The sequence below is a fragment of the Scophthalmus maximus genome, chromosome 2, assembly GCF_022379125.1.
Source record: "Scophthalmus maximus strain ysfricsl-2021 chromosome 2, ASM2237912v1, whole genome shotgun sequence".
NCBI lineage: Eukaryota > Metazoa > Chordata > Actinopteri > Pleuronectiformes > Scophthalmidae > Scophthalmus > Scophthalmus maximus.
The window spans coordinates 11488720-11514420 of record NC_061516.1 but is presented as its reverse complement, the minus strand read 5'-3'; the positions used below and the strand labels follow the sequence as shown (position 1 = coordinate 11514420).

At 43.3% G+C, this 25701-nt stretch overlaps 1 protein-coding gene across 6 annotated transcripts in view; it reads left to right on the top strand.

The window, feature by feature from the left end:
• abr (ABR activator of RhoGEF and GTPase) overlaps positions 1 to 25701 on the top strand; it is a 115280-nt gene that overhangs the window by 66985 nt on the left and 22594 nt on the right. For all 6 annotated transcript variants that reach the window (XM_035625510.2, XM_035625511.2, XM_035625512.2 and 3 more), the window contains 7 exons: positions 112 to 280; positions 2548 to 2667; positions 2965 to 3040; positions 3167 to 3271; positions 6911 to 6985; positions 12018 to 12115; positions 12206 to 12337. In XM_035625510.2, coding sequence (XP_035481403.2) covers positions 112 to 280; positions 2548 to 2667; positions 2965 to 3040; positions 3167 to 3271; positions 6911 to 6985; positions 12018 to 12115; positions 12206 to 12337 — 775 coding nt within the window. The remainder of the gene's footprint in view (positions 1 to 111; positions 281 to 2547; positions 2668 to 2964; positions 3041 to 3166; positions 3272 to 6910; positions 6986 to 12017; positions 12116 to 12205; positions 12338 to 25701) is intronic.

Genomic DNA, 25701 nt, shown 5'->3' with positions numbered 1-25701 from the left:
CAGTTTCATCCATACCTCTGATTATATGTATTTTACTCATCTTTCTTACTCTTTATTCCTGGATCCATCCATCCGTCTTCATCCTCTTCTTCCTCTTCTTCCCATCTGCAGTCGTCACCAGCAGTACGAGTGCAAGTGGTACATCCCTCTGGCGGACTTAACTTTCCAGACCCTGGACGACTCCGACTCTCCGACCAGCATCCAAGTCCTACCCGAGCACGAGCTGGAGGAGATGAAGATCAAGATCTCAGTCTTAAAGAATGAGATACAGAAAGAGAAGGTAATCCCGCCGGCTTTTATTGGCATGTAGAGCAGAATCCAACGTATTCCCGGAGCTTTGAGGGTTTAGTCAGAAGGTGTGGGTTTAACTCTGGAACAGGGGACTTTAAAAACTTTTTAAAATAGAGGCCTCAACTGATAAATTCTTTTTTTCTTGACTTAATAAGAAAATAAAGAACAACCGAAAGAGTCACTGTAACTGAAATTACTTCATGTGTGAACAGGAGCCATATGAACCAAATAAAGTATCACAGTTCATACTGCAGACGCACTGGATTATCTACTGGAATGGCACTTCACAAAAATACTTTTGTGTATAATCTAGACACCATGACGTGTGACAGCCTCTAAGATTGACACAGTATACACAAGAGGAATCATTTGAGAGCTGTTACTGTACGATGTGTTGGAACATTTATAGAAACAGTAGTGTGGGAAACATCACCTCCAGGATTCTTGAGAATCTATCTTCATCGCTTACTGTCTTTCTGTAAGAAAACACAAACACTTTCAAGTGACTCAGACAGGATGTTTTGATTTGAGGCCAGCAAAACGTTGATAGGGATCTATTATTCATATGCTGCTATTATTTATCGTAGCATATGGTGACTTTCATGGAAGACTACCATGTGTAAGTGATTTCTTCACTGGAACCACTCCACCTTCCTTTTAACACCCACACCTTTGTTTGTCTAAGACGGGGTCAAGGTAAGGTTTAATGTGTCGCGTAGGGAGGTGCATAAGAACACAAGTCAGACCTGTATGATTCTCAAATTGGGGGAAGACATGAAACTCAACACCATTGATTTACTGTGTATAAATGTAAGAAAATTCCTCCCTCAAATTGTTGAAGTCTGGGCAAAGTGCTTATTCACACTTCCGCTGAAAATGTTTTCCTTCACATCAGCCTTCATTCTGTTTTTGACAGGGATTGTAAGAAGCCATTTTAATCCTCTTGCAGTTACTTATATGCACCGCTACTCACCCCCGCAACCCCCTGAGATAGAGCGAACCCCTCAGGAGAAGAGAGTTCCTGTTATTCTCCTCTGGCGGCATTAAGTTTGCCCACTCGGGGCACAGTGAGCGACCACGGCTGGCATTTAGAGTCAGAGGAGGCCGGAGCACAGAGATTCAGCTGATTGTATCCAGGCTCTGACTCATGGCTTCCTGCTGAGGGTTTCGGAGGATGTGTCTGTTTGTTTTCCTTCAGTGCTAGCACAGAACTAGATCTAGGAATTATATAAAAAAAGACTCTTGCAGAAACAGCACACAGTTTCCTGGGGCTTATAGACGATCTTTCCTGGAGAATAGGGAGGATTTCGATAAGATGGTTTAAGCTGATAAGATCTTGACAACAGCAGCAATTTTCAATTTCATCTGATGGTTTAGTTCAAATCAATAATATCAAATTAAAAGCTGTTTTGTCGGAGAAGTTAAAGTTTGATGTCGTTTCAGTAGATGAATAAGAAATAGGGATGCACAAACATTCAATTCACATAACAATCATATTTCAGTCTCCTTCATGCACAAAAAGGAAAAGAGAGCAATTCACAAAGCAATCTTCTTAAGTCTATCAATCAATGTCAGATGAAAATTATATATCATATAATATGATATCAATTCATCTATTGATTTTTATTTTCTTCTATTCATTGTTGACTAGAGCTACCAGAGACCAGAAGTGATGTCTTGGATTTATTTTGATTTATTTTCAATTGTCAAATAACTCAAAATGTATAAAAGAAAAATCCTTAGTAGATTTTCCAGGAATATAACATCACTGTTGGTGCGACATAATAAGTCTTACTAATTTCAAAAAGTATTGATGTTGTGACATTTTACAGGATTTTCTCACCTATATATTACATTTTTGACTGGGAAATTACCATGCCTTAACTTTTTTAGCTGCGGTTTGTAAAATTTGGGGACTTTTGTGGGATGTATAATGTTGCCATGGTGAGTTATTTGTGCCACAGCTTGAATAATGTTTTTATTTTGACCTACATTTTATTTTATACATTTTTTCTAATTGGCACATTTAAAATATGCCAAATTAGCTGTTAGCAGGTCATGCACCCATGAATGTTCATAAAAGCATCATTAAATTACTCACAAACATAGAAATGTAAGGAATTCTCTTGTGATCTCGAGTTATGAGGAGTGTCTCATTTTTAAGCAGATTTGACTTGAGGGTCTCTGTATCACTTTATTGATTGATTTAATTAAATGAAATCCTATGTGGTTCTGCTCGTCTCTGTGCATGTGCAGAAAGCGCCAAAGGGCCAGAGCCGCGTGGAGCGTTTGAGGAAGAAGATGAACGAGCAGGAGTCGTGGCTGCTCACACACTCCCCCACCATCCCGTTCCGCATCCACAACAAACACGGAAAGGTGATCTCTCCATCTGATCTCACCACTCTCTGCATCCATGTATCTGAAGAGCTCACGTCTCACCACTAGGGGGAGACATGTACCTTTCCAAAGAGTCTTTGGTGATTATGAGAAGTTCCCAAAATAAAAGTCTCATGACGTTGTGAGATAATTTCACATCACAGTTTTTTCTGTGATTTCCACTTTAAACATTTGTACATACAATTTGATATATTCCAATTTAATTATCTTGCTGTATTGATGTTAGTACAGAGGAGTTGCCCTTGATGTGGCTGACAGTGTTTTCTGGGTTTCTAGAGCTACCTGTTTCTCCTCTCCTCTGACTACGAGAGGGCAGAGTGGAGGGAGAGCATCCAGAAACTCCAGAAGAAAGGTAACGCTGGCCTTGAGTCAAGCTGTTTTGCTGCATGAAATGGGTTAAACCACTTTTTGAAACACTGCATCACAGAAAAGTGGAAGTTTGACGACTGCTGTGTGTGGTTACTGTGCGTTTTTCCAGATCTCCAAGCGTGTGTATTAAGTTCTGTGGAGCTTCAGGTCCTGACCAGTTCCTGTTTCAAACTCCGCACAGTCCACAACATTCCTGTCACCAGTAACAAAGACGGTAAGAAACACTCACACACAGTATCATTTTCATTCTCTTATGTGTGGATGCTTTGTGCAGGGTTTTTTTCTTTTTCTTCTCAAACAATCTCAAACACACAGTCTCCCTTTGCGCCTTCATTTCCTCCCTTCTTTGAGTTTAAATTCAAACAAAAGCATCTATTACATTCTCAGCACAAAAATAAAAAGCCACAGAGAGGGGGGTTCTTGCAGGAGATGAATCTAGGTTACAATATGTTTCTCATCTAGCTCGTAGCAGTCAAGGCCAGGCATTGTGTTGGTGGTGGCCTGCGCTGAGGTCTGAGCTCCTGTGTGTGTGTGTGTGTGTGTGTGTGTGTGTGTGTGTGTGTGTGTGTGTGTGTGTGTGTGTGTGTGTGTGTGTGTGTGTGTGTGTGTGTGTGTGTGTGTGTGTGTGTGTGTGTGTGTGTGTGTGTGTGTGTGTGTGTGTGTGTGTCTTTGCTTTCGCTCCAGATCTCCACGTTGCGAACTGCTTTCAGAGGCTGGTGGTGACATTAAAGCCATCTGGCTGACCTAGTCCTACCTCCTCAAATGGCTCAAAGGGTCCCTGCTTTCACATGCCCACACAAGTCAAACACACAAACACACACGCACGCACACAGTGGGAGGCACAATGTCTTAATTCTTTTGACAATATACAGGGGGGAAAAATGGTATCTTTATACAAGTGAGCCATTATTTTGAGATTCAATACCTTTAAAGTAGCACTGGGTTGTATTTTTTTTTTCAAATTTTATTTGGTATTCTGGTGAACTTTGGATGTACAGTAACTGCTGTGGTTTTTCTACACTGAACTTCCAGAGGTCAGAACTTCCAGAGGTCAGTTGCCAGTTCAACGGGGAATCCAATGTTGTTATTCATCCATTTACTTTTTGTCTGTTGTTGAAAAAAATAGACCTTCAAACTTAGTATCTACATGATATCTCAGAATATTCAAGCCACTGGCTGTTAACTTGTCCAAGAAATTAGATGAATCCAGCAGGCTTCTCTTCCATGCAACAGCTTGTCCTCGTCTCTCCTTCTCCTCAAGCCTGCTCGGCTCCAATAAATCTGAGTTCACGTTTTTTTTACAGTATAGACTTCACCGTGAGGACATGCCATCACATAATCTGACTTTTCTATTTTGTATTAATCATGTCAGATTAAACCAACAGATCTTTTGATATGATGCTTGATGTGATGGGAGGATATTTAAATGGATTGTTAAACTCTTATCCAAGTCAAGAATATGTCAATGACTCCTTGATTTATTTATTTTTCTCTTTAGACCATTTTCAATATTTATTTTAGAAAAACAATGAACTACTTGTTTTGATTCACTGATTTTCTCCAAATTTTATATATGACTTCAATTTCATCGACATTGTTTAAATATCATTATCTATTTGATTTGCATATACTTTTTCATACTAGTTTAAAGGTCCCATATTGTCAAAATTGAGATTTCCTGGCTTTTTAATACAAGAGACCAGAACTAACTCAGAATTATTTTACCTTTGCAAAATTCATCGGAAACCAGTGTCGACCACGGCCGGCGATGTGTAGCTGCTGCTGGACGGTGGCAGACCGGCGCTGTGACTGGAGTCAAAGCTGGACGGTGAAGGAGCGGGCGGACACGCCGCCGCAATCACAGCGCTGGTCCGCTCCCTCACCATCCGCAACAGCCGGCGTCTCTGCACCAGCAGCAGCTCCACATCAAGTCAGCTTTGTCCAGCATCCCATCTCTTCCGTCGGCGCAGGCCGCTGCAGACATCGGTTACCGATGAATTTTGCGTAGTCGGGGAGCAGAGAAATAGTTTTTCTCCAGGGCTGAAGCTGCCTTGCTCCGGGACAAACCCCTTATTTTTCCCCCAACAGCACAGTGAATAGACACACAGAGACTTCTAAGTGTTTGAGGAGGTGGTCAGCTTGGCTGTGCGTCGCTCAAAAAAACAGTCGACCAATCAGAAGAGACGATCATATATGTTTTTTGGACAGGCCAAAATCGACCTGTTTCTTTGCAGAGCTTCTGAGAAAAGAGCTATAAAACCATATTGGGATGTTTTTTTGTACTTAAAACCACAAAAATATGCTTCAAAACTTCAAGTTGAACACCAGGAAAGGGGTATAATATGGGACTTTTAACATTTGTACTGCAGCTCATTTACTAAAATAGTTTGACACAATGTTAACTGCTGTGGCAACACTGCCTCCAGGAGGTTTTCACTCACACGTTAACTGGCTCAGCTAACATGAGTAAACCCTCGCCCCTCTGCTCAGTAAGAGGTCCATCACTTTGTTGATACCTTCCTTTTTTTTTCCAGGGAGGTGATATCCCTGTGTGTTAAAACAGAGCTCCGGCCTCACGTTTTGTCTTAGACTTTTGAACCCCTTCCTCATCATAAATCAAACATAAACACACACACACAAACGGACGCAGTAGGGGTCGAAATGGAGACCAGCTGGCGGAGGAATTTCTCATAACTAAGAAGATGGACGATTTGCAGAGAGTCTGGAATATTTTGTACTTTAATTTGACTCCTTTGTTTGAATCTTTATGAATTAGCACATGATAGTTGATTATTTTTTTCTGAGTTTCCTCAGTTTATTGTTCAAGTTTGTTTCAATTTCCCTCTAAAGACGCCACATAGGCCACCTCGAAGCTGAACCTTTGAACCGAACACACACACCCCCCCCCTATACAGACAGTTAACCCAGGGAATGAGTGCCCAGCTCTCAGCAGCCTTACAGTGGATCCCCAAACCGTCCTGCAGCCCTCCATCGTAGTTTATTTACCTGGAAGCAGTCAGGCTACACAGGCCTAAAGCAAAGCAAGAGTGTATCCCCCCCTTTTATGTGTCTGTCAGAGGTACAGAGGCGTCTAACAGGCCACCCAAAAAAACATCCACCCACGAACATCCAGCCGCCTGCCCAGCTCAGCTGTTATGGCAAAAGATGGTGCTTGTTGATGTGAGGTCCGTCACTGATGTGACGAAAGGTTGTAACAACATTTCATTTTTACTCAAAATCCTCAATCAGATTTTCTTCTGTGTTGTATTCCTTTCTTTTTGAAATGTAATGTGTTGCTTCTTAAACATGAAGCCATTACTGGATGTTGAAAGCATGGGAACAGTTGTTTTAGTGGAAGTTGATAGTGATGAGTTTATCCACAGTCTGGACCACCCAACCAGAGAGGAATGAAGAGCCCACCTGCTTCCCACTGAGCTTTTTCATTTTTTAAGACTTCCAAATGGTTTTGTAAACCTTCCTCAACTTTAAAGTGAAAGTTGAGGAAGAACATTTCCTTAATCTTATTCTAAACCATGTGTTCCTGGTTGGATTCACCAAAGCAGATAAAACAAACACAACAAATGTTGCAAGAGTTTGCATTATTCTAAATTTTGACGTATTTGGCAATTTTTTTTACTGCAGACAAATATCGGTTTCAATATCGGTTATCGGCCTCTTAGATTTGTAATAATCGATGTGGGTATCAGCCCTGAAAAAGCCATATCGGTCCATGTTTCCATGCTTTATCTTGGCGCCGTTTGCAAACTGCAATTTCTGAATGGCTGCTCAATACAGTACGTCACCATATTTACTCAAGGACCTGGACTAACTGCGCTGTGTGCTTGTTTTCCAGATGAGGAGACTCCTGGCCTGTACGGCTTTCTGCATGTGATCGTCCACTCTGCCAAAGGATTCAAGGAATCAGCCAGTAAGTCGACCAGAAACAGCATTTTGTTTTCTCGCTTTTACCCCACTTGTGCACACACACTCTGGCTCAGCATCCCGTCACACATAGCTGCTGTGCATACGCATGTCTGCCAGTGAAAAATAAGGTCCAGTCAATCACATGCAGTGTCCATCATGCTGTAAGCCACTACCAGAGACGGCAGATGGGTTGATGGAGAGTAGAGGGAGACAAAAGGGGGATTCTCAGAGGAATAGTTGGAGTAATGTGGTTGTTTTAATTTGCAGACATAAAAAAATGATACAAAAACACTCAAGGCACATAAAAAGGAAAAACAAAGAACATCTAAAATCATGGACAGCAGCTTTCGAAAACAGAACTGCAGTCCCTATTATCACCTATCTTACACAAATGTTGACTTGTCATGTGTGCAGCTCTCTCTCTGTGTGTGTGTGTCTGGCTGTGTTATCAGCCGAGTGGAATGTTGGCAGGACGGACATCACACACACACAATTTCAGACGTGACAGTAGTGGACAGCTGGCGCACCGGTACGATGCTTGCCATGTTACAAGCACCAGTTCAAATATCAAATATCTGGAAAATGGGACGGAAAAGGGAGATATATGATTTCCTCAGTTTCCATGACATCCCCTCAGTATCTGAAAGCAGGCATTCTAAAATTTCTGGGGGTAATGGATTGGAAAGCTCTCTCCTCTAAAAGCCTGTTTGATCCTCGATGGAGCGCAGAGGTGTGTGTGTGTGAGTGATACAGTTTGAAGTCAATGTGCCCAGTGGAGCATACAGAACCAAGGTGGGGCATGCAAGCAATGGAGGCAGTGTGGGGTAGATGACGTGTTGCTCTTGTTAGTGATCACTATAGTAGTAGTGAGGATGATGATGACCATTAGAGGCGATGTTCCTCTTAATGGGGGTCAGAAATAACCAAACTATCAGTGGAGAGTGAAAACATGGGAAAGACGAGGGTTTTGTTAAAGGTGTGCGATATTAATATCCCTGTCAAGCTTATGAAACTTATCCAGCACAGGCGGACCTTTTCCCCATTTTTTCCTCGCATACGACATGTGTTCAGAAAACATCCCAGAGATCACACAGATTATTGGTCTGAAGACGTCTCGTTCAAAATACCATCCCTTTTGTCTTCATAAACCCCTCCCTCACCACAATGTTTCACAGATGTAGCTCAGTGATGAGACGCAATTTGCCTTTTTGCGTCGTAGTTGTCGCGTGGTGACGTGCGATTCAGCCTTCGTGTGTTGGAGGTTTGATGTGGTTTCAGTCGCATTGTTGATGTCTCCTTCGCTGGGGTAAAGACATTTCCCCCCTCTGGCCATGCATTCTGTACATTCTGTACATTTTGAATGATTATCATATCAAAATCAAATGTATAATGACTGGAAATGCAATCTTTTTTACCGTGGTTCAGATTGTGAAACAGATGTTACCAGCAACAATAGTCTCTCTGTGGCTTTCGGATTGAAACATCACATAAGCGTGGTTCTAGAGGATCTTACTGGAGCTGTGTGTCTCTCTCCCCCCCCCCCCCAAGTGGGAAAAAGGCTTAAAACTCAGCCCAGGGCAAAATTATCAAACTGGGTCATAGCTGAAGGAGCTTGGAGTTCTATCTCCCAAATATTCTGTTTAAAAAAAAAGGAAATCAGCGGAAAACATGGCCTAGTGACAAGGTGTGAAACATGTCACTTTGTTCCTCGTTTATTCGCATCAATGACTGACCGTGTGTGTGTGTGTGTGTGTGTGTGTGTGTGTGTGTGTGTGTGTGTGTGTGTGTGTGTGTGTGTGTGTGTGTGTGTGTGTGTGTGTGTGTGTGTGTGTGTGTGTGTGTGTGTGTGTGTGTGTGTGTGTGTGTGTGTGTGTGTGTGTGTGTGTGTGTGTGTTCCCGCCTATATGTGTTCAACAGCTGCTGCAACTTGATGCTGTAAAAATGGAAGTTGCCCTATGCTTCACTGGAGGAACAGCGAGCACAGATCCAGAGTGAACTGCCACAGTTGTTAGAACAGAGAAATCACACAGGCATTTTAAGTGAGTCCAGCCGCACTAGTGTGTGTGTGTGTGTGTGTGCGTGTGTCCGTGTGTCCGACGCAGGAGCTCGTCCAGCAACACCTCCAGAGATTTGATTTGTATAAATAAATGTTTTGATGCAGTAACAGCACAGATGCCAAAGGGACAGTAGAAAGTTACGTAATAGCGAAATACGGCGCTTTTGTTTCTTGATTCAGAACAAACTTTTTCCCCCCCTCACTGCTGTTCTCTTACGAATTAAAGGTAAACCACTGCTGGGAGGGTCAAATATTCTCATGACTCAGGATTTCTGCATTTAATCAAATCCAGCCATGAGGCTACATGCTTTGTCATTTCGTTGTTTGCCATGTTGTTGTTGCTGTTTTTTTGTTTTGTTTTTCTCCCTCCGGTTTCCATCGAAACGATCCAGTTATCCTTATTTTGTCCTCTTAGAAGAATGTTTTTATTTCTCCCCAGGCCCTTCGAGCGAAACATACACACTGGGAAATGTGGCTGTGGGGACACTGATTAGTTTAACTGATTATCACTTGTCGTCTCATTCTGTGGAGCCGCTGTTTGACCCAGCATCCAACACAGCCCTGAGCAAAGATTAGCCCCCTGTATAGGAACACAGACACACAACAAGGGCTGCAGTCCTCAGCTAATTGATGTGGAAAAGGATGGTATCCATTAACCTATGAATTTAGGGGTCAGAGGCCCCATGCTGACCCTCATACTATGAGCCTGATAGTAACCTGCCAGGAAAGATTGGAAACCCATGGAGTTTGGCCTCTTTTCCATCTGTCCTACTTACCGAAGCCCTCCCGGATTCCATTGCCAGGACACAAAAAGTCCTTTCTAAATATGCCGTCTCTGGCCTTGTTTGAGTTTTAGGTCTGGGTACATACACACTTTTCGGATGGAGAGGAAATCCACTTCCAGGGAAATCGAGGCGCTGAGCAGGACTATGAATACTTCTACTCATGGCTGGGTGAAAAAGAGAGGTTTAAACTCACAGTAGTGTCTGAAACCAATGCCCTGTCCACTTTTCTGAACATTTGACACAACCAAACATCTGTTTGTAGTCATAAAAACTGAATCGCAACTTTGTCCCGCACTACAAAACTAGCTGCGTTAGCTCAGATACGCCGAGGCAGACTCTGACAGGTAGCGTGTGTGTGTTTTCTGGGGTGTCGGATGTCAGACCAGAGGTGAATGCAACCAGCTGAAACGCTTCCGTACGTAGCGGAAGAATACAATAACTGCTTCACTTTAATAAATATCCCCCAGATGGCCACAGTGAAATTCCCCTCGGCTGAACTTTTTTCATACCACCACTGCAAATCTTTTCCTCATTGAGAGTAATTATGCCAGAGCCTTTCGGGATGCTGAGAAAACAAACAGGGAAGGAATGAAACCAGATGGAATGAGATTCCATTATACATTATAGTTCCTTTAAGTTATAGATGCACAGCTGCGTACAGGTATGTCAATGTCCAGGTTGGATGGTTGGTGTCATTTCATATCGTTAGCCAGGCTCATGTCGGGCTGTTCTAGATAATACATGATGTCTGTCATTCTCCAAGTGTGTGTTTATATATATATATATATTTATATATTTATATATATATATATAAAGATTCAACCAACTCCCCTGGCTCCCTCGTCCCAGTCTTGGTGACTCTCCGTGTGAAAGGTCAAGCCGTGCACCCATCCATCATGCTGTCAGGTGGAGCTGCCACCCCAGGGGACCCCGGGTCCAGGCTGCAGGACGTACTATAGACACTTCACAGACAGCCGGTAGCTCGGACCGCAGGAGCAGCTACGGCAGCATTGGAAGAAACACATTAACAGACTTAATTGCTCTGTGTAAGAGTCGAGCACGAGCAGATATCAGGGAAGCAACGGCCGTGGTATGAGGATGTAAAGAGTGGAGGGGGGGGCGAGTGTGAGTGTGAACACAGACAGGAGATTGATGTCGGCTCACAAACGACAACATATTGACATTTTAAGTGGCTATTTGATTTTGATTGATCGTGACCTTTTTCATCCTGTAACTGCACATTCAGTACAAATCTAAAATAGATATTTACTCACCTTCAGTCATTGTGAAAACTTTTTTTTTTTAAATCTGAAAATGGGTTCAGGTTGTGGACGACAACTTTGAAAACGGAATTTGTGTTTTACGTTGATGTTGACAGCAGCTGAACTTCGATGGAGATATGCATTTGTATAAAAAAAAGGGACTTCAGTGAAATATTGCATTTTGCACTGCAAATATTGATCTAGCTTTTGCAAACGCTGCAACACCGAAGCACCTTTGTTCAATGCCATGGTCCATTTTCTGGATGGAGAGTTTACAAGATACATTAGAGCAGAGCTGAAGCGATTGAATGGGTAATCAATTAGTTGATTGACAGAAAATGGATGAATGAATGATTGAAAAGAAAAAGTAAAGTAGGTCAAAAGTAATTTATTCCGGCAAAAATGTTTCTAGCTTCCAAGACGATTTTCTCCTTTGTCGTGAAACTGAATAACTGTTTGCTATTTGCTGACATTTTATAGACAAATGATTTATTGATTAACTGAAAAATAATTAGTAGATTTTTAAATAATGAAAATAATTGTTAGTTGCAGCCCTGTTAGATAATAAAAAAAAACATAACCTTAGTGTGGAGCAACTTGTTGTCAATAAATACTTTTGGCCTCTTATTATGCTGACCTTGAATGAAATAATCTCCATGTTGTGTCATTACCTTCTAAAAGTCTGTTTTAATGGGTCTAATAAACATTTTTTTACGAGAGGATGATAAAAATGTGATCAGACTTGTAATTTGAACTCATGGTTGTTACAGTTTCTCATAAAAACTCCACAGTTGTTGTCATTTAACTGTGACAAAGAAGTCAAGAAACCTGAGTTGTTTATATATAGTGACCTTCAGTTTTCGACCGGCTGTCCATTACTATTATGTCATTACAATATCTGATGGATGTGTTTACCCTCTGTGTTTCCTTCAGATCTATACTGCACCCTCGAAGTGGACTCGTATGGATACTTCGTGAGCAAGGCCAAGACCCGAGTCTTCAGGGACACCACAGAGCCACAGTGGAACGAAGTCAGTCACCGAAACGTCGTCTTTGACTGCTCCTTGCCGCCATGCGATGTCCAATGTTTTAATTCTCCCTTTTTCCGTGTCATCCGACAGGAGTTTGAAATTGAGCTGGAGGGCTCCCAGCAGCTGCGGATCCTGTGTTACGAGACGTGTTACGACAAGAGCATGCTCAACAAGGACGACAACGAGATTGTGGACAAGATCATGGGCAAAGGGCAGGTCCAGGTGAGGAGAGGACAGTGGCATCTCAAACACAAAGCTGCACAGAGACAGACATCTGTGTTCCTCTCGGGGGAGTTTTCCCAAAACGTGACTCATTTGAATTAGCTGTCTCGCACAAAGAATTGGTTTTGTTATCGTGGCCTCTAATGACGCTGGCTGGGTTAATAGTCTGAAAGAGAGTTTGTTTAAAGGGGGTTTTCCCCTGTTTTGTTATTAGAAATGTCCCCTGTAAAAATCCTTGTTAACCAGGAGCTGCCTACACAGTGGAATCTGTGGCTTTACGGGAATCGGAGCGAAATGCCGTACAGAGGAGTCATATTTCCATTTTTTTCCAGAACTTGGTAGGAAAAATTGGTTTAGTCAAGTGAAGCTTGAGTCCTGTCATTTTCCTGCAATTCGGTCAAATTGCTCGCCGTGCTAAACGTTTCCTGTTCTGCTGCCTGGTAATCAATCGAGCTCCACTCCATGCATTACAGCTCAACTCTCAGGGCTTTAGTGTTCTCGTGTTTTTCTCAAGAGGTGTACGTGTTGTCTGCCAGAGTGGAGCTTGGAGCGGGTTATTTTTAACCAGCTTCACAGGTAAGAAACCAGTTAAAACATTTCGCAGCTTGTTCGTTGCCGCTGCTGCTCATAGCTGGTAGAAGGAGCGTCGATGACGAGCTGCGGTTTGAAAACAAATCTCCTGTCTAACGCAGAGAGGAAGTTGGGGAAAACATGAATCACTCACCTAAGAGACGGGATTTTGCATCTCAAAAATATCTTATGAATCTTCAATGGGTTTGTTGTTTCTCCTCACATCAAAGCTCCTGTTGTATATCTTTCACACAGTCCTCGAATTAAAAAAAAACAACACCCGCAACATTTAGAGTTTGTAGTATTTCCAGTTTGTCACCACCACAATACAGGCTTTTCTTTTTCGGTTTGGTGATTTGTGTTCTTGAATGTTGCCTTGGATTCCATTTGATGAGCAAATCTCAATGTGACATTTGTCTCTTATCGTGAACTCGGTTGTTTGCCCTTTGTTGAAACAGGTAGTTCTCGGTTGTCATAAAGAATAGATGTTATAACTAGTTTTACATCTGGTCTCTCAGATGAATAAAACACAATTGCATTCCCTCTTCTAGTAAAGAGGAACCATTGCATCTGTTCACAAAAGGTTCAGTAGTGAGTCTGTGGTTCAACATCGTATCTTTTATGACAGTGAAAGCTGCCCTCTGGTATGGCTGCCAGTCAATGAGACTAATGCCGCCGCCGCCGCTGCTGCTGGGAACATCGACTTCCAGCCAACAACAGCCGAAAGACCAAATAAATACACCACATGTTGGGCTGGCTCGCTGTGAGAGGGGGAAAATAGAGAGAGAGAGAGAGAGAGAGAGAGAGAGAATGGCATGTTCTGTCCCAGAGTCTGAGAGGGTGGGAATGTTGTGTGTGTACTATAGAAGAGATTGTTGGGATTAAGGATATGTACAGTAGTTGGCAGAGAAAGAAGTGGATGATTTTGATAGAGAGACTCTGTCTCCCTCACCACAGAAGGTAAAGGCTCACTCCCATGACTGCAGAGTCACTTTATTGTCACCAAGACATGATGAAATCCTGATTTAGGGCCGATGCTTCATCCCACTTAACCGCTCTCTCATGTCATATGGTTGTGATGACAGCCAAGGAACCTAACGGACTAATCGACTGACACATTTGACAGTGAATTAGCTGGAGGGACATCGGTCAGAGTACATGTCTAAGGAGACTCACACTCGGAGCCGAGCTGTTTGCTTTTGCTGGTGAAGCTGAGTTTAGAAGGAGCCCCTCTGTGTTTTGTTTTCCTCTCTGGAGACCCTCTGATTTATTCAACAAGCTTGTGGAATACTGACTGACCGTAAATGGGCATATTGGGACTGGAGTTTTCTTCTTTTATCCCCCCCCCTTTTTTTTAACCCACTGCTGTTACTTCACTTGTGTTACTGATGAGAAAGATGATCTCCTCTGTCATCATGAGATGTTATGAATCGGGCCAAAGATTCAAAGGGTTTCTGATGAGGTCTCCTCTGTAAATGGTCTGCCTTTATGGTATCTTGTTAGTGATGGCCGCCAGTGAGCACCACACACACACATGGAGGGAAAAAGCATAGGAGAAAGATGACAGTAACACTCATGTAAGCTTGATTGAGTTGCTTGTCCACGGGGGAAATAGCTGCCATTTATTTCCAGCACTCATGCCTGATCTCTGAGGTCACGTGGCTATTCCTCAACAATGTCGGAGGTTACATCCCCCCTGTCCTTCAAACTGGACAAAACAGATGAATTCTTCAATGTCTTGCATTTAGGAAAAGTTATCAGTCAGTAGGAGCTCCTAAAAGTTTCCAGTTTGAAAGAGGAAGCGCTGCCTCCGTAGTGAAATCGTTTGGCTTGTTGTCAATGATAGTTCTGATCTTCAAACACAGCCACTGCTTTTGCTTTCCGACTACAAAAACAACATTTTGAATGTTCCCAGTCGATGTTTCTTTTAATCAAACACCCTGTAGGACCAGACCATAATGCTTACTAATGCTAATAATACTGAGTCCTGAACTGGTTACTGCTGGATGGTGTTGTGCGAGCTCTCTCAAGTGACCCTGATGTGCCAGCTATAAAGCTGGAGATGCTTGTCTTCACCGGAGCGATTATGTAACTGCAGGTTAACGGCCCGGTGCTTTGTGTAGCAGAAACACATCATATCACCCAGCGTCAGCAGCGATGCTTTCATCTGGTACCCCAGCCCTCATCACACCCCGTCCCAGCCTCCCCCAGGCTCACCTCTCAGGGCTTTTGTTTCTTGTCTTATCAGGGAAGGAGTTGTTGTTGTTGTTGTCGTCTTTCACACACTCACACCAGCACCTTCAGCAGTTAAGTCAGTTTTTCTGTCTTCACAGAGCAGAGGTTTTCAAAGTGCGAGGTTAAACGGACAGGCTGCATGCCAGAGTTTTAAAAACAACTGGAAGATAATCATTGTGTTTTGGCCTGCTTAATAATGCAGTCGGCAGCTGGAGCAGCAGCAGCAGCAGCAGCAGCAGCTGTGGACCACAGCTCATGGAGCTAATTAGGGTTCTTTAAAACCTTTAGTGCCTGATTGCGGCAAATAGCCTGAAAAATCATGCTCTTCTGACACCTCGGACGGGTCATTAAAATCAATCAAAATCAGAAGGTACAGACATGACACACTTACAGTATTACTTTCGCGAGGAAACATGATCTCCGTGCTCCCCTATAACTCCAGAACTTACCTGACATTCGGAGGATTTAAGGTTTTCGTCAGTATCAAAGTTATCCAGTGAGAGCTGTCTGTACACCCACGGGGACGTGGCAGAAAATAACATTTTAGAAAGGGAATTGATTTTTAACCCACAGGTAACTACTGTAACTTCACTCGATGGCAACAGTATACTTCATTCTTGTTTACATCCACAAAACCCACCACATTATTTGCAGCTGTAGTTCTAAAACTTAGAGTTTGGCCACAGAGGCGGACTTTAAAAACAAAAACAAAAACCTATGTTGAAGCAATTGGCTAACTGCTGCCATCCATGTTGCTGAGTCTGTCACTTGAGAGAGACATGGCCAATGCCACGTGGTGCTGTTACTGAACATACTCCTAACAGTGTTACATTTTTCGTACTGTGTGTCTATAGTGCAACTGGCTTGTTTTTATTGGTTTGTAATCTGGGGGTGAGCGTGTGTCAACCCCCCAAACGTTGACAGTGTTACCAGCCCTCAATAAGCAGTAACATGATAGTTTTGAACCGTTTCCTGGACATAATGGGAGCCAGGAGAAGCTGGGCATTAGGAATGAAAACAGAAATGGGGCGATGAGACCGTTTGTTCCTGGCAGCTCTTAGCTCCCTTCTCCAAAGCCAAGGAGCTGGATAGGGGTGCGCGCATTAGCTGGCACTACAGTAAAACTCCAGGTGCAGAGGGGTTGTAAAGTTTGAGGGCGAGCATCAATGTGCACTCTCGTCCCCACTTAAGAGCCAAAGCTCCTTCCTCCACGTGAAGCATTAGATGCAAAGTTTGACGTTTATTAGTGAAAGTGGTGTTGTTTGGCCCTAATAGCAGACCGGCCATCTGGAGAATCAGCGATGAAGTTTTGTCGGACCAGTGGCACTCAGCCAGCGCAGGAAGTGCAGGCCTTGAGCTCTGATCTAATCTTTCAGGGCTCGTCATGTCAACTTCAGGCTGCCATGAGAGTGAAATACAGCCTGGTTAGTGTTTCTAGAAATATGTGCACTATGTGTAAGCAATGAGGGAAGTGTTGGCGGAAAAACACTGAAAGCAAACGAGGAAATGCCAGAAAATCTGCAAAAAAATAAATAAAAAAATAAACTGAACATATATTTTTGTAATTCTATATTTCTTATAGTCCTCAGAAGAAAACCAGTATATAATTAACACCAAGGGGAACAAAATTAGGTTTTGCTCTCTTTTGCTTTTCATGAGAACTGGGACATGGGACTGGGATGTAATTTCTGTTCAAAATGTCTTGCTTCTGGGGCTCAGTGTGGTGGTATGTTGTGAAGTAATTGTGATGCACATGGAGCTGAGTCGTTTTAATGAGGGTGTGTGTGTGTATGTGTGTGTGTTCATGCCTCAGTGTGTAGATATTAATATACCTTGGTGTCTGATACATGGTATCATTTATTTTGTTTCTGTCCCTTGTCATTTAGGGCTGCGATCTGTCATGTCTGCATCATATACACCCCCTGCGGCCGTACACACACGCACACATGCACACATGCACACATGCACACGTGCGCACAGCTGTCAACAACTAACAGATGGGATCCTGCTGCGTGTGTTCAGACCCCCTGGGGACAAACCACAGACTCACATACACACACAAATGGGTGATGGGCTAATGCATTGTAAATGATATCAATAACTTCAGCCTGCCACATTACCTGGTGTTTGTTATGCTTGTGCCTCCTTTGTCTGCCTAGTGTGTGTGTGTGTGTGTACACAGATTCATTTAGAAACAAACATCTTCCAAGTCCTCATTGCTCTTTTACTCCTGAACCTGCTTATTTTATTCTCTTTGTTCGCTATACAGTGTTTTTATTTCTTTCAGTAATGGATTTTAATGAGGTTCATCCGTCATAGTCTGCGTTTGAGCATACGTTTTTATGCATTTTTTTATTGATGGGCCCCAATTAAGGCGACTTCCTCATCAGACGATCCTTGATCAGTGGAGCTGATAGAAGTGTTTCGATGTTTTTTTTAGACTTCCCTTGTCATCTCCCCTGAAAGAAGCTCCTCACTTAGACAGCCTTCGTTCCCGCTGAAAACATCCACTCCCTGCCGCTTGGGATTCAGGTGCCCCAAATAACCACACGCAAACCTGTAAGCGTTCTTCTTAGATCATGCACACATGCAGGTACACACTTTTTCTCTCTTACAGAGAGTAGAAAAGGAACCCCCCCCCCCCCCCCCCCCCCCCGCTTGCACATTTGATCAACATTTGTCATGCAGCTTAATGTTTTTGTTGTTGTTGGGTTTTTTTCTGGATTCAGCTTGGTTCAAAGCATGAGAAATTAAAATGCATTGTTGTAATTCCATCTTCTCACAGAAAAACTGTATGTTTGACTGTTCTGACCTTGTAAACAGCTGTTTTCTACACAGTCTGATCAACGTGGATATAAAAACCAGGGGCTATTAATCATGTAGAGCAAATAAAATACATTTGTTCTGTGAGACACTGTTGGTTGCACGTTGACTCACACCTCTGTATAGTCATCATTAAATGACTCACTGAGTAATGGCACCAGAGCCATTCCAGTGCAATCCATATTTTGTGAGAATCTTCAAAATTACATTACATTCCCCTTACCTCAAGAGGGAGGAGATTACATCCCCAGTTTACACCCAGTAAAAAGTGTTGGACCAACCGATGGGGCAACATTGCCACCCTTTAGATCCACATTGCTAGGGTAGATAGAATAAATGTCATTTTGGAAAGTGATTATAACTAAATTCTGAATCTAATCTGTTAAAGTACGAGTAAAGAGATGCCAGAATAGGTTTAAATCTCTGCTGCTTCACAAGTCGGAGCCATTGGACAGACTTTTTATTCAGCCCAGTTGAAAGGGTGAACTGTGAACCGTGTAGGACGAGCAAAGCAGAAAAGATTTGCTGTAGCTGTTGGATGACTGAGGAGTCTGTGAAGAATAAAGTGAGACCATAAAAAGGAAGTTTGAAGGCCAAACGATCTGTGTGACCTCATACACTTTTCTCTCACCCTCCCAATATTCCCCGCTCCGTCCATTTTTTTCGACGGCAGAAAATCCAAACACGCTGCCTACGAACCTCCAACGTTTCCAGGGCAAGACGCATGGTAATTGGTCCTCATTACGAGATTACATAATCTTTCAGGGAAGTGTGTGTGATTGACAACAGATGTAGGATTTCCTACCATGAACATGCATATGTAGCACGTGTGGAGAGGGCAGAGAGAGACACGGAAGAGGAAGAAGAGATGGAGGAAGAGACTATAGGACGGAGAGCCCCAGGTGGTGGCCAATTATGTGATGCTGAGAGTTAAAGTGAGAACAAAGGAGCTCATCACAGCCTGACAAATGAAATGCCCTCCAGAGAGACACGGTGGATCCCTCCACGTATTTACTACCGCCCCTTTGTCTCGTGGAAGAGTCGGGGTTCAAAGATAATTGGAAACAGTCTGAAGGGGGGGCAGCCAATACAAAGAGTGTCATATTTGAACACAGAGGCAGTCAATTGTATGCTCAGATAAAACTGTGAGAGAGATGGAAAAAGCTCTCTGCCCATTGATAAGAGCTTTAGTTTTCCGTTTCGACCAAACAGGATCAGTTAACTCGGTTGTTTTAAAGAATTTCCCACTGCCTTAGTAACAGTGGAGCCAGAGAGTTGCGGATAACAATGAGGCTCTGTAGCTGGAGACCAGGACAGAGAGAAGAGGTCATTAACAGTGACAAGTAGATACCCTAACCTCTCACTTGCTATGTTGCACTGCAGTGTTTAAAACAATCAACTCTCATCCAGTGATCATAGCAAAGTACATTATTTTGACATTTTATCAAAGAGAAACCACGCTTTAATGTATGTTCTCTCTTTCTGTGGACTCTCTGTAACATCAGCTAATCTTTCTTTGAACCCTGGGACATTCTCCAAGTTTAACTCGGGTGATTTCCTTGGTCCAGGGTATTCTTCTCCTCTTCGAATTTACATAGAAACACCCACACACACACATTCCCTGACTCCTCTCAAGCTGTGGATTTGGAGACAACAGATGACAGTGGGGGAACAGATTCACCGGTCCCAGTCTGCCTCTCCGAGGGGTAAAGCTCATTTCATGCTCGCCTCTGCCTGCCAAGCTCACTGTGAAGCTCAACTGAAGGATTGTCTAGGTCACACCTCAGCTGTGGGTCTCAGGATTCCCTGTGTGGTCAACAGAGGAACGTTCTCTGCCTGGAGATACACACTTTGGTTTCTGTGCTGTCCTCTTTGATCCACTCACAGGTGTTGCCTATTGTTTTTGGCATTTTTTGTCATAAAGCGACAACTTTTTCTCTTAAATTTGTCATTGTGATGTTGAAACTGATGGCGATAAACAAATCACACCTTAGCGCTTATATTGGTCCCCTATAAGCCTAGATTTCACCGCATGGTTAGTCTTTTTGTGGAACAAGCAAGGCTCTATTTACTGCGCAAAGGAACCTACGTCACCCTTTGCATAACTAACACAAGGAAGAGAATAGGGTTCTCCAGGTACTGTATCTATCAATAGTGATGGATAGGCAAACGGTGTAACATCCATCAGCATGTTAGTTTAGCCTGGCATAAAAGACTGGAAATGGGGGTAAACTGCTTGGCTCTGTCTGACAAATCTGTTAACAGTACCTCTAAAACTCACACGAGTAAAATCTGTACAAAAATTAGTAACAGCAGGAGTGATTTTTGGTGTTATGCCTTTATGTTGATCTTTAGTCGTCAAGCTAAGGTAAGCCAATCAGCTGCAGGCCATAGCCTCTATCGGACAAACATGAATGCGGCGTCATACTAAATGTCATATAGCTCTCTTCTATTAAGTAGATATGTACAGTATATTCCCAAAAATGGTAATCTGTTCCTTTAAAGAAGCGTCCCCCTGTTCTCCTTTAACCTTTCCTCCTCCGTCCTTGGATGACTGGTGGAACAGCTCTACAGAGGCAGGCCTGTCTCTCTGTCTTCTTTTCTTTCTTAATCACATTTTTTCACATCACTGCCAGATGCAACTCTGTCTTTTTTATCCCCACAAAAACCCCGGTGAGACCAGGATACTTTCTCCCTCTTGCCTTGTCCTCTTGCTGTTGTTGGCTGCCTTCCGCACCAATATTAAAATAAATGGGCCCAAACAACACGTGGAGAGCTCTGGCTTTCAAGTGGCCGGTCAGGGGACCCGAGTTGTTCCGACAACAGTGAGATGTGATGGATATCCATCTGCAGCTGGCGTTTTCTCTGGGCTGCGTTTGTTCTGAACCCCACACTACAACCCCGAGGGATTCTGGTGATCGGGCTTTGCAGTTTTGAAGTCGTGGCATTTACTCACATGCCACTTTCTTAAAATGCTCTTCTGAGCCGTTTGTTTAGACGTGATGATTGTGCTGGAATTGCGATGCTTTCCACATGGCCAGAACATGGGGTGGTGGGGGGGGGGGATTGAGCAACTTCTTGCCCACTGTGGTTCTTCACCTCATTATGCAGGATGGTTGGAGTACAGTGGAGCCTGTTAGAGGTTTGGTTTTTCAAAGAAATTGGAGATATGGTGTAGAAGACAATGGGGCAGCGGCCAGAACCAGGAATACACAGAATTATAATTATTGGCAGAATGCTTCTTTGTTTAAAGCTGAATTGCGGGAGGCATTAATCCAAAGCACGTGCAGGAATTGCTAAACCCTCTCAATTTGTAGAGCCAAGGCTATTGTCTGAACATCTTCAGTCAAGTCCTCATTGCTTAACCCTTCTGCAGGAGTCCATAACTTGGTCGTGCATACTTTGGAAGACCCGATGTGTACTTGATGTTTTCCAACACTTCCCTACTACGCTACATCACATTCACTCGGTCGCATTTCACTCTAAACATTTCTCCAGAACGCCTCTAAACGTTTCTCCATAAGAATCTGTCAGGTAGTGTGTCAGAGGGATTACTGACATCCTGGTTTTGCATGCTTCAACCTCAGGAGAAGCTTTGTGAAATGCCCACGGTCCAATGAAAACATTTTGTAACGGCAGCAGTGGTTCAGATCTTAGACGAAGTAAGAAGACCTTTCTTAACTAGATGGGGGAGGAACAGCTGAAATACAGCGAATGGTTTGACCAGCCGGGTCGTATGAGATCTTGATATTGTCTGCCCGATGTCTGATTTATTGTTCTTTGACATCCCTGTCGAAAACTCCAATCAATTTTGAAAGATGAGCCTCACCTCTGCTTTCTGCCAAAAACAGTTTTTCTTGAACAGTTTTGTTGAAGTACCTTCAATCGTGTGTCTGTGTTTATACCTCAGTAAGCTGTCGGATCTGACTTTATGTGCTCCGCTGGGTTCCCGAAGGCTCTTCATGCTGCCACCGTCAGTGAGTGGAAACACTAAGAGCACTGTGCTTATGAAGGTACGCCGTGCTACCGCACATTGTTTTCAAAGGAAGCGTTTGTAATTTACAGTTTCCGAGCTCGTCGGTTTCACAAATCTCCAGTTGATACCTTGTGATTCTTCCAGACCATATGACGATGAAACAGTAGCTGACTCTTAATCCGTAGCTTGAGGTGCTGCAGCTGTTATTTTTGGGTTGCTGCGTGCAGTTGTTTTTTTTGTAGCTTGAGTGTTGCAGAGGCATCTGCTCGGTTCCTGTAGTGATCTAACTGCAGTCACGGGTGAGTCAGGAGAAAAAGCCCCCAACCACAAACAATGCATGCTGAATTTGCCTGCGAGCCAGTGAGAAAGCTGGTTGGACATGAAGACTGCTGGCTGAGGAAAATACATTTATTAATAGTGTTCTTCTCAGAGGCTTGTCGTGAGATAGAAAGTGAGTGCGAGGTTCCTGAAATGGGGCTTTTAGCCTGTAGCCTTATCGAGACTGTGGCCTTTAACCCAAATGTGAGCAAGAGCTGATGTACATTGGCAGGGATGTAGTTTGAGACCCAGATTTATAAATAACCATAACAGAACAGTAGGTCAGAGGCAAATAAACTTCCTTGCAAAAAACACACATTTTTAGCAGTAAGATGTTTAAGAAAACTTACTTACTTAGTTTAGTCTTTATTTCTCATAAGGCTCAGTAGTGTCAGGTCATGGCTTCACCCTTGGTGCTTTCGTGTTTGTTTTCCCTCCCTCACATTTCAGCAAGTCCGGGTGACCTCTCCATATTCCTTCCACTCCACTAATCCGAGTGGGACGAGGCCTCTCTACGTGTAATGTAAATGTACAAGAAACTGACTGCTCCCTAATAACGTTTCATCTTCATGTACAGAATCACCGCTCTGAAAACCCCCCAGCTACCTTCAAAGGATCAGGACTTTACAAGTTTACAGTAATTTGCAAATGCTTTGAGTCGCTGTTGTTGAGTCTATGACTTCCCAGGACATTGTGCTATTCATATGGCAGGAGTATGAGCAGTGCCAGTCGTTTGATCCAACTTTATGACTTCCTGTCCCACGGCGAGGGAGGGAGACTGCCTGTTTCCTTTTCGGACAGTACAGACCTCATGAACTTTCGCTGGTGTACTATCACTCAAGCTGTTATCAGACAGTATCAAAAACACCTTCCATTCTCCTTCCAGTCCAAAACTCAAGCTTTACTAAGTTCGTTTTTTCTGCTATTGATGTTTTTATAGACACAATCCCAGCTGATAATGCTTCTTCAGTCCTACTGTGCAGATGTGCAGTCAGGCTAACAGCTGGCCACCATGACGGGTGTTTATCATCACTCATGAAACAAAGCGTTCCTCACTTGGCAAATGATGTAATGAGTTCAAATTATGTAAACGCATAACAACAATGGTTGAAATGTGCTTCAACCTTTAGTTTAACTCGTTCTGCACCTTAATAACGAAACTTGTTTTTGGCTTCTTGAATTACAGACCCGAGATCCTTTTTGCCACCACCATCGGGCTAATGATGATGATGATGATGTAATTGTTTTCATGTGGAGGAAATGTTTTCAGTGACCTTCCGCACGGCCCACATGGATGTTCTGAACTTGTCAGCTGTGATGAGATCACCGCCAGTGGGGTTATTTTTTAGTGTTTTTATCTCCAAATCCAGTGCGAGGATGACACCACATGTAACATGTCAAAGCATTGTAACCTGATCTCCTGACCCTCTTCCACACATTACGGATTGTTAGGGAATGTTAAACCTGTGCATACGTCAGTCCTTGAATTTTAAGCTTGCTTTGGGGTTACAAAAACACTGCAGCAGAGTTTCTGCCAATGGCTGCAATTCATGCGCTTTCTTGAAACGTCTCTGATGTCATCGTACAAAACATTAATAAGGCCCAATTTAAAAGTGGCCATTTTAAAATGAATAAACCATTAAAATGAATGCACCAGTGTCAAGAACCTTGGAGAACAACCGGTCTCTCTGCGCTTTTCAGATGACGAGTGCCCCTCGGCGTTTTGCTTCACTTGAAGCAGCCTGTTGCATAACCGTCGTGTCATGCTGAGCAATCTTTTTATTTTTTAAGCGTCCCCGGCAGAAATATTAAATGTGTTGATCCGGCGGAGGCGCCAGCTCGAGTGTGTACCTGTTCCCTGCGCTGGCCCTGCTTTCAAAGAGCTGAGTGGGTTTTTTCTGAAGGTGGGCACCTCAGAAGTCTATTTCACAGTCACACATTCAAATTATATAATGTGTGTTGTAAAATAACCGGGGCGATTGTTGTGTGTGTTTGTTCCAGGAGGGGATGTAGGAGTCGTTTGGTGCTACTATCATGTTCTCCTTTCCCTCTGGTGTGACCTGATGATGCCTCACTCTGCCCGCTCGAAGACGGCCAGTCGGCTGCGGTTAAGTAGAAGCCACAGTGATCCAGCCACTGGCTGCTTGGCATCCATTATTAGTGGGACACACTTTTAGTTTAGTTTCTGATCTGTCTTTATCTATGAATCAGAGAAGAAGGAAGTCTGATCGAGGATCAAAGCAGAGTGTAGGTGGAAGAAAAGAAGAGACTGTGCTACATCAGAGAGGAAGCGTTCGGCCGCAGCTCCTCCTCGTGAGCCCGAGGTGGTTCGTCTGCCCTGCTAACACAAACACCGACCGTCATAACAACCCAATCACCAGGGTTCATGTTGTGAGCTGAGCAGCCAGCCACTATCCGATTAATTGATTTTCCACTTTAGACGTTGACATGTCCGCCTCACTCACTAATGAGGTTTTGACCCTACACTGATTGTATTAATTTATTTATTTTCAACTGTCGTATTTTTAACTCATTATCGGTGATGGTGAGGGGGAACTGGGAGGGTGTGCGAAGGCTGCTGTGAATTAGTTAAAAGGACAGCTGACCCAGTTCTGCTGGAAAAAGGAAATGTTGGAGATTAATTATGATTTGATTTTATGATAGGGAGTTTGTGTCCTATTTGGGGGAATGTTTTGAATTGTCGGCCCATTGTGCAACCAGCTTGGCCACGTTTTGTGCTGATTGTTTTTTTCTTTTTTTGACATTACAAGCAACGCAGTCAAGTCTTTGTTTTCATAACTGCTCTGCTTAAAGGTATAGTTCAACATTCAAGGCAAATAATTCTATTTGCTTTCGTGCATTTCAACGTGAATGAGAAGAAAAGCTAACCCTTAGCAAAGCTCTGTCCAAATGTTAAAGAAAAAACTAAAAACTTATTACCTTAAAAGCTTTCTTGGGAGACCAGGGGTAGTGACCTCCTGAAGTCGCTGCTGGTTGCCTGGCAACTTCATGGTGATGTTAAATCTCTTGACAAAGTTCGGGGTATTGGCATCAAACCCTTTCCTTTTTACATAATGGTGGGATGTCTTAGAAAAATGATCACACTTACTAAAACACTGTGGCTGTTTGAATCTTGAAGCGTAATACTTTCTTATCTCATTTCATGTCATTTGCGATCACCCCGTCACACCCTCCTCCCCGGTTAGTCCCATCGCCATCCTCCCTGTCTGTGTAATCTTCCAGGTGGCTGCGTCCAGTCAGCCGCGGGTTTACACTTCAGAGTGAATTATTCAAGCAGGTCAGTGGCGTTGTCGCTCCTGTGAGGCTGCACAGTCTCCTCATCGCTGGAACTGGGTCACACGCACGTTCACGTCAGACGGTAACGCGGAAAGTTGTGTCACGACCCCCCCCCCATCACTTTTTGGGGTTGTCCTGAATGTCA